The following is a 14052-nucleotide window of genomic DNA, read 5'->3' as shown; positions in this document are numbered from 1 at the left end:
AAGTTAAGATTGTAGGACCAGGTACGTGCGGTGTGTGTGTGGCTATCGCCGCAGTTTGCTTTGGCACAATATTCAGCATGTCGCTTAGACTCGATGACGGTCGCAAGACAAGAATCGACTAGAATTGTAAACATCATGTAAATGCAAAATTACAAAATGGAGACGCAAATTGGATCAACTGATTTCGTTGAATTTGCAACGCAGAGCACTCTCTGGATTCAAATAGCACAAAATTGTCCAATATTTTATTTTATTTTTCTAGTTTGCTATCATTGATTTAAAGGAATCTCTTTTCCGTCGAAAAACGACGCTCACACATTTGTTGCGTAAGCTAATATTGACAAGTTTCTCATATGTGTATTTTTCGCCTTTTCATCTCTCTTTCTCACTCTTGTTCTCGTTTCCCCTAATATCGTAGTTAAAAGTCAACGATTAGTTTACCAGAACACAAGGCACTTGGCTTACACATCATACATGTCTTTTTTTTTTTTGTTATTAATTTGCTTTTTGGTATAGCTCGGTGTTGAGATAGCTGGCGCAAGACGCGTCGCGACGGACAACGCGAGATCGATTTTTTTTTTTTTTATCTTCGAAAAGAAGAAAAAATAATCACGATAGCTCCAAAAAAAGTGATCTACAATGTAGGGAGATGATGATGCATCGTTACGTTAAAACGTCATCTATGTGAAAAACTATCCTCACAACTCTGTGTTGAAATATTTATTAAACTTGTCTTTATTTATACGATATCTCTCTGAGATAAAAATATTAATGTTGATGGGGAAAAGTTAAAAATATTTTTTCATTGGAATCTCGCGTCTCTTGTCGCTGATCGCGGTGCGCCTTCCGACGTACAATGAAAATAGCACTCACTTCTCACATACGCAATATTCATAGAAGAAAATAGTCATATATATATATGTATATATATATGTGTGTGTGTATCGCGGCGTTACATATAATATATATACTATCTATGCGCAATGCAGTAATAATATATATAATATATATACTCACATGTGTGTATATATATATATATATATATATACATATATATGTATATACACACACATATATTCGGTATTTGTCTTAATATATATTTATTTATAAACGACGGTTAGATTATTCAATTACATCTCAGTATTAAAACTCCTGTTTCTCTTTCGCTCGTTTACACACAGGCAAATACGTACGCGCGCGCACTTTCGCTCTTCCGTCTCATCGTAGTAAATAGTAAAGTTTAAATGGTACACTTAATGCTCGTGCTGTCGTGAGGCAGGATTTTCGGTATATATACATTTTCCTTTTTTTTTTTGTAACGCTGTTTTTTTCTTTTGTTGTTTCTAAACGCAAACCCGCGCTGGACAGACCGAGAAATCAGTGACGATCCGATCAGTCGGAAGCTTTACATACATTTATAAATAGACGCGTTAAACACGTACCGTCGATCTAAGCATAGTCTTTTTTTTTCTTTTGATTCTCTGTGTTCACACGCACGGTTTTCTGTTTGATCGTCATATATTATAATGACAGTGGTGCGAATCGGTCAGTAATGTTCCACGATTTTGTTTTTCCTTTTGTTTTCACTTTCACGTCTGTATTGACAGAAACTGAATCGCGAACTATTAAATGTCGTCATTTTTCTCTTCTTTTTTTTGTGGCTGTATGTGATACCGGCTGTGTTATTATTCATAATCGTCATTGATCTGTGTACCGAAGTCCCGCCACTCACGATTCAAAAGAAGCGTGGGGTTTCTGCATTTTTTCGTCTTTTTTTTTCTTTGTTTAAAACGAACAACATCGACATTTAACGTAGCAAGTACGGGGCGGCTCAACCCCTTTGACTCTCTGTACATCACACATACTCAGTTTTTTTTGTATATATATAAATATATATCACGCATACGTGTATATATGCACACAACCGACGCATATATGCACATATGCTACTATATTTCAATATGCACATGTATGTATATAATAGTAATATATATATATATATCGCTTTCCCTCCATATATTCAATATATATATATATGTATATATATATGTATATAGTAAATAAAATGGTATGTATATATGTACGCGCAATGTAATCACTAGAGAGTTTAATGTATATTTAAGTATCGCTTCAACGTAATACTGATGCGCAGACGCTCGTTGACCTGACTAAGCCGTTCGATTTGCAATTAGCTTTTATGATCGGACTTAATATTCCATGATTCCGCCTTTCGCTTCATTCGCACTTTCCGTTTGCACCTCGTTTCAACGCTTCGCCAAACTACGAATTTGCGAACGCGATTTCTATCTGAACAAAAAGAGGAACAGACGTATTATTGCCGAATTTGTGATAACATAATGAAAAAAAGAAATATTTAGATACTCCTATTATACGTAATTCTATTATTCCATCTATGTGTTTGTATAAAACTTTTACAGACTTATATCTTCCTTCAAATTAACGCAAGAGAAAATTTTCGAGATTTTCGCATTCGCAAAATCGAATTCACTGCGTTTTCGTCATCGAAGACTAATGTGGCGGAGAGCTGCTTCTTCTAGGGATTCTGGAGGCCTCCTTTGTAGTTTTCTTCTCCTCTTCGTTTTATCCTTTTTTTTTTTTTTTTTTTTTTTGAAATTGACTGAACTGTGCTTAATTATGTAAATAACGCGTTGCAGCTTCCAAGAGTAGATTGCGAGATTATCTTATCTTTTATCTATATGTATATCGCGTAACACACGTCAGGAATCTCAATACAATTCCAAAAGTTGATTATACGTATGTGTCAATAGAACGATAATATTGTGGAAAATTATAAGTTTATATCGCTCGTGCAATTGCTAGAAATATATCTTACAGATACACAATTTTTGCGAGAGAAGAAAAAAAGAAGCATCGTCGAGATTATAAGTAAAAGATATTGAGAACTCTCACGACCACTCGTGGAAGACAACCGCAAGACGTTTGATTTATCGAGCTTTTTTAAAGCAGAACTTAATCAGCCAGCTGTAGTTAATCCACGCTTACTTACAACACATTTAATAACATATTGTCCATATTGCTTATGACACCAACTTTTGAGCGATTTTAAATACATTTTATAATCCGAATACGCGAGATAGTAATTTAGCTCCGTCAGCCCACATTTTTTTTTTTTTGAGCAAGACAAGAATTTGATTAAGTGATTAGTGACTTCAAACAGGTGACGTGGATGGGGGGAGGGGAAGGGAGATTCTAAAGAGGTATAGATATAATTATAGTAAATATCTCTAGTTGAGCAGAAAGAGAGATGTGAAAAAAACGATAGTATAAACGCGTGTCACTTGAGTATCGCATGAGTATTTCTACCAAGTATGTGCTTCGCTCTTTTGTTCCCTATTAGAATTATTGCAACAATTTTTATATATACGAAGAGGAAACGTGTAAGTGCAACGTGCACAATTTTCATACTGCATGGCCTCTATTTGTTCTTCTATATTATAGTCTCTATATTTTAGAACTAAGAACTACGACAGATTCTCTGTAAAAATTATATTTTGAGTATATAAACACAACGGAAACAAGTCCTATATAGATATACATAGTTTCAATGAACTTACGCGAGATTCAATTCTTGTCTAGAGACATATTAACGTACAGAAAATATATGTGACAAGTACATTATATTAAGTATATTTGGTATATGGAAATACAAAGTCGCAAATACATTTACGTATTATAATTGCCGGAACTCACATTAATTCACGGCAAATATGTACGCCGTGTTGTCTCTGATAGTGATTTGTTTCCGCAGATCATCTTAATCGCGATATACGCGTGGCTCTCCTACAGCTGACCATGTTCTAATACATTAAAAACACTATTAACAATACGTTCCGTAGTAAAAGTTAATAGAGAATAGTATAACATCAAATAGAAGAGTATAAAGAACCATGCTGGCGTATAGAGATAGACATTAAAGTAGGTAATAGGTAAGAGGACGATAGATTACAATATATCAATAATCCGTAATAACTTTTTCCACTTATTAAGAGTAATTTTGCATAAACGTTGATGATCATTTAGTAGACTTGTTTCTCTTTAATACAATATTTTGAGCACATTCCTCAGGTGTATAACCACGCTACACTTTCTTCATCGAGTTGTACCAATATATATTCCACAACTTATTAAAAAAAACAACCTCATCAATAATTATATTCAGCGTTACACAAGAGCTTTGTCAACGTACGTACGAGCCATGGCGTGCATTGAACATTCTGTAGGAAAAAATATTGTGTGCAATTTTGTAACAGTGTTATCATATAATAAATATTATAGCTATTGAAATAATAAATAAATTATCAATAATAAGTAAATTAAAATTTAAAACGTATCAAAACGTCACTAACTAATTACGTATAGAAATGTTTACATATGTATTCATCGCCGTGCGAGAGAGATAAGATTCTTTTTCTTGCATTTATTATACTCGATTATTATGCTTTCTTTTTTTTCAATAAGGAATCTAAATTATTTACTTGGTATGTGAATTTACAATTTGATTTGCGACTGCTGCATCACATCAGCATCCTTTTTAATTGGTGTACATAATATAACATCAGAGAGTATATATATTAACATTAGTACAATAATTAATGTACAGATAATAAGGAAAATCACCTATGATAAAAAAACCAAGCACGAAATATTAATAATCACGATTAATGTCTTTTGTCAGCTTGTTATGGGATTTCGAAAATAAATATAAATAAATATTTCAACAAATTAAACACATAATAACGTCAGCGGAAGTCTAAGTGTGTAATGTGACATTAACTTAAACAGAAGTGTAATTATATAGTAACAACAAAACGATAATTTTCGATATAATATTTGAACTGTTCACACAATAAAATGTAAATTATTATGAAACAACACAACTGTTCAATAATAATTATCAATGAGTGCAAAATGCTCTATTTGCACAGCCATTAAGTTAAGTGTTAGTTGGTAACTTCAAGTTAATTATCTAATCACATATATAGACACGTGTGAGAGAGCACAGAAATAAAACTCATATCATTTACAGATTTGCTGATGATAGTTCAGATCCATTCACTCGGTGTTAAGTCACTATTCGATTATTATGGCAGTACAATATCGGTACAACTCACTAGTTGATGGCACGGGTCCGCCTATGTACAAATATGTAATACCATATATACCACACACATACCATTTAAATACATCACATAGTTATTATTTTGTGTGTTATATATATTCTTCATATAGATATATCATTTTTTTTTTCTGTGACGTGGAGGGACTCGTTTGTACAATTCAAGCATTCTTCGTTACTGTTTCATTGCTTCGTTTCATGTCTTTCCTACATTCTGAGTAAGTAGCCTCCAGTACGTGTCTCATATTGCTTCTGTTCTAAATCCAGAGCATAAATTTTATTATTTTTAACAAAAAATAATAAAAAACAATATTTAGTAAATTATAAATCTACTATATTTAGTAAATAAAATCTTCAATGTGAGTGTTGTGTTTGCCACACACATAGAATTTACACAATTATTAAATAATGTGCAGATCGAATTTACATTAGAATTAATTAATGAACAACAAAACTAATTTTTATTTATAAAACATTTTATCATATCCTCTCTGGATTTGATCAGCTAACATCTATTCTTTCTTCGTTCCTTTTATTACTATCTACGATGTTTTCTCTCTTCAAGCTCTAAATCTGATTAAGAGAGAGTTATAGATATTACATATAATAATAATTATATTAGTAGAAACTTAGTTTCTGTAACAAGTGTATTGTCTTAAATGATATGTCTGCTAATTTTGTTGTATTCGACCTACGCGCCGGGCTTGTGGTCAAAATTCATAACACTTTTTTACTCCTTAAATAAACTAACTTTAAGATTCGAAAAATTCTAGAATCTTATAGTACAATATATAAATATCTAACGCTACACACTTTTTTAATCCCTATACTGGAGGCTATTATTACTCAGACGTTACAGAACCATTTCATTTAATATGACTACAAAGGAGTATTTCCACGGACTTGAAATATATTATATAAACGTCTACGAATGTACTTCGTCGCTAATAGAGCATCAGATATAAACTTTTTATGTAAAACAAATAAAATTGTAATCATTATGAGATAATTTTTATAGAGGATTTCTCTCTAATATTGCAATTATTGAATGCTAATAAAAATTTAACCAAGTTAACGGATGACAAATTATGATTATATCGTCAAATATAATACCATGCGTTAAACCTGTGCCCCTGGTAATACTCCCTCATAATAGTCTCTCTTGTCTGTAAAGAAATAGATAATGTAGATGTTGTGGCCGGAATATTTGATGTTTGCATTACATTTTTGTAAATTGGGGAGATTAATGAGACACACACATACATAAAGATAGAATAAAGACTACGTACGCTTCTGAGTGTTCAAATGTCATATGAGTATTTCTCATTTTTTGACAATTAAACTTGCATTACAGTCATCATGGATTTTTATTCCTGATCGAAATAAATGGAAGATTTAGAGCCATATTTACGAATATATGAAGACTTGGCAGATTTCTTTAAAGCGTCCTCAGTCACTTGCGCTCTCTCATGTGAGAAAAGTTTAAAAAGTTAAAGTGTACGTTGTGTGATTCATTCAATTTTCGGTAAAAGTTATAAAGAAGAGAAGAGAGTGTTAACAATAACAATGTTCACAAGGTAGAATTAGAGCATCTACGATTGGCAACTCTCTTGAATAACAATTCAGAGTTTCAATATAAATGAAACTTGGTATATATATATAAATATATTTTAATCTTTATAAAATTTAGATAGTACATTTTTGTTTTATTACACTTGTGTCTCTCTTAAGAAAATGCATGCTTTTTTTGTTTTTAATGTATTGAATGTAATTTGTGAGAAAAAAAGGATGTTCCTATATATATACATATATATATAAATACATAAACACACAAACACAAATAAGAACTTAAATAAATAAGCACGGGAAAAATGAGACATATAAATTATAATCTTTCTCAATAAAGATATTTTTGTTTTATAAAGAAAGAACAGAAAAAACGTTTGGAGTTATTGTTTTCATTTTTTTGTTTACTTTAGAGAATAATCAAAGAAAGAATTCAGTGCGTTACCAAAGTAAACCAAACAGAAATTTTTTTCTTTTTTTTGATATTGCGTAAGGCACCTTACATATAGGAACATCGTTATATAATTCTTTTTTGTGAACGGGAACTAAAACTCCAGGTAGATTATAGAAATACCGGTTATTATTATTGTTTTTACAAGAGCCTCGCCACGTAGTCTCTAGTAAGATAGAAAATAAAGCCAAATACATGTATTTTTCTTTATATAGTATATGTATGTAAAGATCCCTCCTAGACCAACCTAAGACCTAGCCTACTTACTTTTTTGCATAGAGTTTACTTTAATTGTACACATAGACACTGACGTTATATGTACAAACATGTACATACTTTATGTACATATAGCTATTTCAATATGATCTTCATTGGGAAATTCAATATTATAATAAATAATATTAATATTAATATTTTTTTTCTCTATTCTGTGCGTGTTGTGTGTGTGAAGTGTGCGTATGTATAGTATGTATGTATGGGCGCGTACCTCTATATGTATATATAATCATTATTTTTACATATAGTATCTCTCTTTCTCAGAGACGTAAGAAACGTCTTTGAAGTGAAACTTGAACAACGTCCTTCCTAAAGAATTATTCGCTTAAGCTAACGAGTTCTTTTCAATTACATCAATTTGTGTGTGTTTATACATATTTATATATTTATATATATATATATATTATATATATATATTTATATATTCATATATATATTTCGTATATATTAAAATTTTTTATTTAATTGTGTACTATTTTAAGCTACTAACAGAGGTAAAGAAATTAAGGAGTTTCAACAAATCTACGTACACATAGTAGGATCCACTTATATCCTTATTAAAGTTTTAGATATGCTAATAACATTTAAACTAAATGTAACTAGAGCGAACGTGCAACAAGTCGTACATTACATTCTGGGATCCGTTTACACAGTTTGTAGTATAATCTTACCGAGCGTTTATTCAAATTAAGCTATAATATTATATAAATGTAAATTTTATTCAAGGTATAAGTTTTTCCCGTTTTTTAATGTTGCATAATATTTCAGACAATCATAAAACTTGTATAAACTAAAAGAGATATCTATTCTGATCTCTCTTAAAAATCCCGAATGAGACAGTTCGATGTAAGCCGATCCCAGCTGTAACGAATCGAAAGAGAGAAAAAACAACCTAAAACATTTTTTAAAAAATTGCGAAAGGGCAACAGGTAACAGTAATGTCTTGTGGCACAATCTGGGAACATTTTACGTGCATAATAAATAGGTACACCAAAATCGCGTTTACTAGAGCGCTTATTGTAGGTGCACATCAATCTCCTTCAGTTTTGTTGAGCTCTCTTAATATAATGGCGAAAATATGTTCCTCCGCACATTAACTTACTGAGTTGCGTTTGATTTTTCTAGCTCATGTTGAAAACGCGTATTTCACGATCGCGTATTTACTTTTTCTCTTCTCAAAAAAGAAACGCAAAGTACGAAATTATTCGTTCGTTTCGCCTTTCGGTGACAGTTTTTCACTTTTATATTTGATGCCGACACCTCATTTTTTCCATGCTACGAAAAATCAATACCCTGTCTCCTTGTTAAACAGAGCTCGAACTGAGAATTACGATTGCATAGTTAAACTACAGCTCTTCTTGCCTTCACTAATGATGGATGTTGTCTCTCTTCTGTTTTTTTGTTTTGTTTGTTTCTTTTCTGAACGACCGACTACCACACATAGCCCTACACAGATTCTTACGAAGTCACGAGTTAATGCGTCTGGCCGGGTGCACTTACTTATAGTTGTTACGCTTTCTTGTGCAGATTCGCACAAATGTGTCGAGGAGGTATTTGCGTTTTCGGAACTGTCTTGGAAGTTTACTCACGCAACCCTACCTCTTCGTGTGAGCAAAAGATCTCATCTTTACGTAAAAAGATAGTTCTGTTGTATGTTTGTTTCATAACTATTGTGCGACGGTCGCGATTATTAAGTAAGTACCACGCGCGATTTTTTGTAATTACTTCCCTATCGTACCATTACAGCCTTTGTTAAGGTAACTTAAGTTTAAGTTGGATCTCGTCCTATGGGGGCCTCGTCGGATTGTGACACAAATGTGCTGTGTTGTGGGCGCTGTTGTCACTGATATTCGCGGGCAGTTGCTGTTGGTGATCTTGAGATTGTGGCGTAGAATTTTCCAGCTGTTGCTGGCTTTGGTGTGATGGTTGTTGCAGTTGTTGCGCTTTCGACAGTTGTTGCGCGGGTCGCTTAGATTCCTGAGCCGTTGAATCGGGCAAAGGTATTGGTCTGTGAGATTTCATGTGTGCACTTCTGCTTTTCACTTTGTTGAAAACTCTGAAAGAAAAGTGTGATTTTGGAACGTTAAGCGGATTTATCGTACTTTCATTGCAAAATCATTTCGGACGAAATTGCGAGATCTACAATGCGTGAACACGATGCCCGAGGAGTTTGCGACATTATATAAAGTTTATATGATAATTTATAGAAAATAATATAGAAATATACACATAACAAACGATCAAATTTCGAGTTTGCACACATCCAAAAGAAAAAAAAACTTCGCTCAGCAAGCTTTGGATTATATTTTGTGATTTAGACATTCAGAATATAGTTTAGTATATAGTGTATGTTCACATATATTTCACATATATAATATGACATATTGGAAGGAATAATTGGAAATATTGACACAGCAACAGCAGTCTAATATACCTATCATGCTTGCGTTATGCGTTTTATATATCAATTTACTTATTACAACATACCACAGAGCCATTGTAGACAAATATTTTTATATTGAAAAATAAAACGGAAAGATATAATTAAAAGTATCTAGACAGCAAATTAAAATAACGATAGAATATAGAAACGTATGCCAGGCGCGTAAAACATCAAGTAGTCAATCAAAATCGCCAATGGCACATGAACGAGTATATGTCAAAATATATATCAAATGAATACTCAAAGAGAAGTGAGCGGTAAACAAAATTATTAGACACATTATACAATGAATATTGTTGTCACATAATATATATATATGTTAAGTCCTTTTTTATATGATTGTATATCGTGAATATATATTTGTTTATATGTTTATATGTTTACATGTATATTATATCACAAAGGAAAAGAATAGTTTTATCATGTCCATTATATAAAATAATTATTACTATATTTTACGTATCGTTTTCAGAAACGCAATGTACTGTATTTATAATGGCGCTCATATTCTTGTGTATATAGAGTGTATAATGCTGTTGCGGTTGGTCTGCTTAAATTGTTTCAATTAACTTTTATGCAATATTATTGTCGATAAAACATTTATACTGGTGTTTGTAAGCTATTTGGTATAAAAGTATATAAGAGGGGGATATGTACACGGAATTTCATGGCTACGTATATATAGTCGGCATCGTTTCGCTACTTGGCTCGAAACCGTGTGCAGAAAAGTACTCTGTCTCTCTCTACAAGCAGGGATATTCTTGTTGAGATGCGCCAATACTTGCCGCTTACATTGTCGTTAGGACACGCGCGTCGCACGAGCTCCACCGTCAATTATTGGAAATGGATAATTTAGATTAGAGATTGGAGACTTACTTCCCGCAAATCTTGCAGGGGTAGTGAAGTAGGGTGGGCGCGGGTAGTTGTTGCTCAGAACTAGTGTGAGTTTGTGAGTTGGTGTTGACTGTTGCGTGGCCGGTATTGCCGATTTGGGCGGTTTGGGTGCTCCCGGCCATCGTTACTGTTACACTTCCGCTAAAGCTCTGACAACACAAAGAAAACACAAAGCCAAAATAAACAACACAAACAAACAACAACGGCGACGACAGATAGATAACGCAATGGTCACACAACGCACAACATCCTCAGTCCTTTTAAAATAAAGCGTGAGAAAACGATGGATCAACAATCAATCTCATGCGACACTGAAATATTCACACGTAGACGCGTGTAAGATTGATTTCAGATACACCGAGTAAGAGAAAGAAATGTTTTTATTTTAATCTCTCTCTGAATTCTCTATAAAATATTTTATAATAAAAAACTTGAATTTTTTTCTATTTGTGTATTTTAATAGAACACTTCTTTCTACTCGGCGTATCTGACAAAGTAGAGTATATGCGGTGAGCAGCAAACATAGAAGTAAAATCTTGTATAAACGTATTTCTTTTTTTTCTGAACCTCAGGTTTTTAAGTATCAATATGTTATTACAGTACATTAGAATGGGAAATGTAGTGCTTATAAATTTTAATTTACCAAAAGTCTGAACAGCCATTATTACATGTATATGTAACTAATTGTGAAAGGTTGACATGAGATGTTTAAATAAGTACGATAATAAAAAGTGTTTTTTTCTACTTACATCTGGGCAGTCGTATGCGAATAACCTCAGTTCTCCGTCGCTGGTGGTTAAAGTTGCAGAATTTTCTCTTTCGTTTGTATGCTGTTAAATCGATAGAAGAGTAAAGTAACATGTTTTTATAAGTACACGTTCGCACACTTACATAAATTACATGAACATTTCATGATTAAAGCAGAAAGCAATAGTGAAGTGCACTTAAACTTACCAGGGTACGGTGAAAGATCGATTTCTCTTCGCTGAAGTCCATTTCCGTCACGGACGCGATAGCATCGCGAAGTTCCTTGGTGTCTTTGCTATCTTTGATTTCGCTTTTGATTTCGCTCTTGATCTTTAGTTTTCCGTGACACATACGCACCGTCTTGTATTCGTCAGGACAGAGCCTCTTCCAGAGATAATAGAACTGCACGCACTGTTTGGCTGTCTTGGCACCAACGTCCCGCGAAATCGCGGAAAAATCTTTGTTGTACTTGAGCAGTCCCTGATAAAACGCGTCCATTTCATGCGACGTCCATCTATCGGACTCGTGGCACTCGTAGCTGAGCAGTGGATGTTCCACTGGTAGTGTAGGGGTTGGTCGCATTAACTTAACCATCGCTTCCTGAAACATGTCAATTATATTCGCATAAGCGAAATTTGAGATATATTATTTACCAACTTAATGCAAAAGTGTGTCTTACATGAATATTTCCCTTGCACATGTGCAGTAGATGAAGCGCATATTCCTTGTTTCTACCACCGCCTGGCATCGCGGCACAACACGCGAACTGCAGGTACATCTCCACTGCAAGCGAGCAATATTCATTGAAGTTTCAGTGACGTTCATTTCACATGATATTTCTAGATCTTTCTTCTTTGTGAAACAAAAACTTACATTCGGTGTTTGTGAGCGTGTTGGTTATGCCAGGATCCCACAGAAGATGATCAGCCTCCGAACTGTTCTTTTCTCTGTACCTGTCCTGCTTGAGCGGCGGTATTGTGGCCTGATATCTCGTGCCAATGTTGATCCTTGGCGGTGGACCGTCATTTCCTTGAGAATCGTCCGAGCTGAAGTCCGAATCTCGGTCGTACTGATGTAATCTAGCGTACAGACCCGGTCCGGGACGAGATGGATCCAGGATCGGCGGTGGCGTGTAGCTGCTGTCCCAGTGACGATCGCAAGCCTTTCGCAACCGCGAAGGATAAGAATACGAACTGTTGATGTACTGACCGCTGTCTATACGCGGCCTTTTTCGACAGTGTCGCACGGGACTGTTAGCAGATAAACTGCCAGAACCGAGAAGCACGTCTTCTATGTCGTACACTTCCTCCTTGATCTGATCAATGGGTATTGGCAAACTTCCGTTGGCCGATTTGTGCTTCAGGTCATTGTGTTTTGACGCGTTATTAGTTTGGATAAGAAATTTAGTCGGGTAAACGACATGTTGGTGGCCGAATTGTCCCGTGTTGCACTGCTGTTGATTTGCTTGAACGTTTAGACCGAGATTCGCGGTCACGGGTTCGACTTTCGGAGTCGTCAAACGAATCTCCTTCTTGATCGCTAACGCTGGATTAAGCGAGTTCGTTTGCACCAACACATTTGCCTTCTGCAGACCCGCCGTCTGTATCAACTTAAACTCACCGTTGTTATCGACAACGATGCCGGCCAAGCTGCCATTTCCGAGGCCGAAGTCCATCAAGTTCTGGCTCGTGATCAGTTTGTACGACTGGAACTCAAATCGCTTGCGACCGGAAGCGGCAAAGTCCTTCGGAGTCGAAGACAGCAGCGGATCTTCCGAGTTTGGCATCATCTGGTTTTGGAGTGTGTGATGCGGCGACACGGGAAAGCTCGCGCCGGTAAAAGACACCGGTCCCGGCGACGAGACGGAGGACGGCGGCAGCGAGGACAGCGGCGACGGTGCTGGTGTCGCCGACAACGGGCTTGGCAGTGGCGAGTGCGGATTCGGCGAACTGGACCCGTAGAGGTCCGCGTCCGCGTCAGATTCCCCCGGCAGCACCTCGTTCAGTGCCTCCTCCACAGCCGCGGCGGACGACATCGTGGTGGTGTAGAACGCCGCCGAGAGCGGTGACGACACCTGCCTCACGCTCTCCGGATCCTCTTGAGGACTCAGCAGTGGCAGGCTTCCGGTAAGTAGGCCTTCCTGGCTGGCTGGTGGTGTGGGATACGTGAAGCTCGGGCTATCGTGTCGCGTCAAAGGCGACGGCAGAGGCGATTGGGTAGGCAATGTGTGAGGACTTTCTGTATATTGCGCGGCATAAGTACCGAATTCGGCAAGAGAATCGGGCAATGGCGAGTTGACTAACGCTTGAAGATCTGGATTGACGGTGTGTTGCGACGAGTACCGGTCCTCCAGCGTGATATCCTGCAGCTGTTCGTTGGATTGTTCTTGTAACAGGCTGGTCGTTTGAAACTGTTGCGACACACAAACATGAAAATCAAACATGCCGCTTCGTCACAAGAAATGTCTGGCTCTCTCTCGCTAACGTCCAATCATCTGTGAAATAACAAACAACTCGT

At 35.6% G+C, this 14052-nt stretch overlaps 1 protein-coding gene across 1 annotated transcript in view; it reads right to left on the bottom strand.

Moving 5' to 3' along the window:
• Window positions 1–8853: 8853 nt before the first annotated feature.
• LOC109863881 overlaps window positions 8854–14052 on the bottom strand; it is a 395995-nt gene continuing 390796 nt past the window's right edge. Inside the window, exons 15-20 of the mRNA XM_020444540.1 lie at window positions 12409–13945; window positions 12215–12318; window positions 11743–12135; window positions 11538–11618; window positions 10771–10937; window positions 8854–9507 (exon numbers count right to left, since the gene is read on the bottom strand). Of these exons, the coding sequence (XP_020300129.1) occupies window positions 9237–9507; window positions 10771–10937; window positions 11538–11618; window positions 11743–12135; window positions 12215–12318; window positions 12409–13945 (2553 nt within the window). The 3' untranslated portion in view covers window positions 8854–9236. The remainder of the gene's footprint in view (window positions 9508–10770; window positions 10938–11537; window positions 11619–11742; window positions 12136–12214; window positions 12319–12408; window positions 13946–14052) is intronic.

This window comes from Pseudomyrmex gracilis, unplaced genomic scaffold (assembly GCF_002006095.1).
Source record: "Pseudomyrmex gracilis isolate BER0280 unplaced genomic scaffold, ASM200609v1 scaffold_0, whole genome shotgun sequence".
Taxonomy (NCBI): Eukaryota; Metazoa; Arthropoda; class Insecta; order Hymenoptera; family Formicidae; genus Pseudomyrmex; species Pseudomyrmex gracilis.
This window is presented reverse-complemented; position numbering and strand designations above follow the sequence as displayed.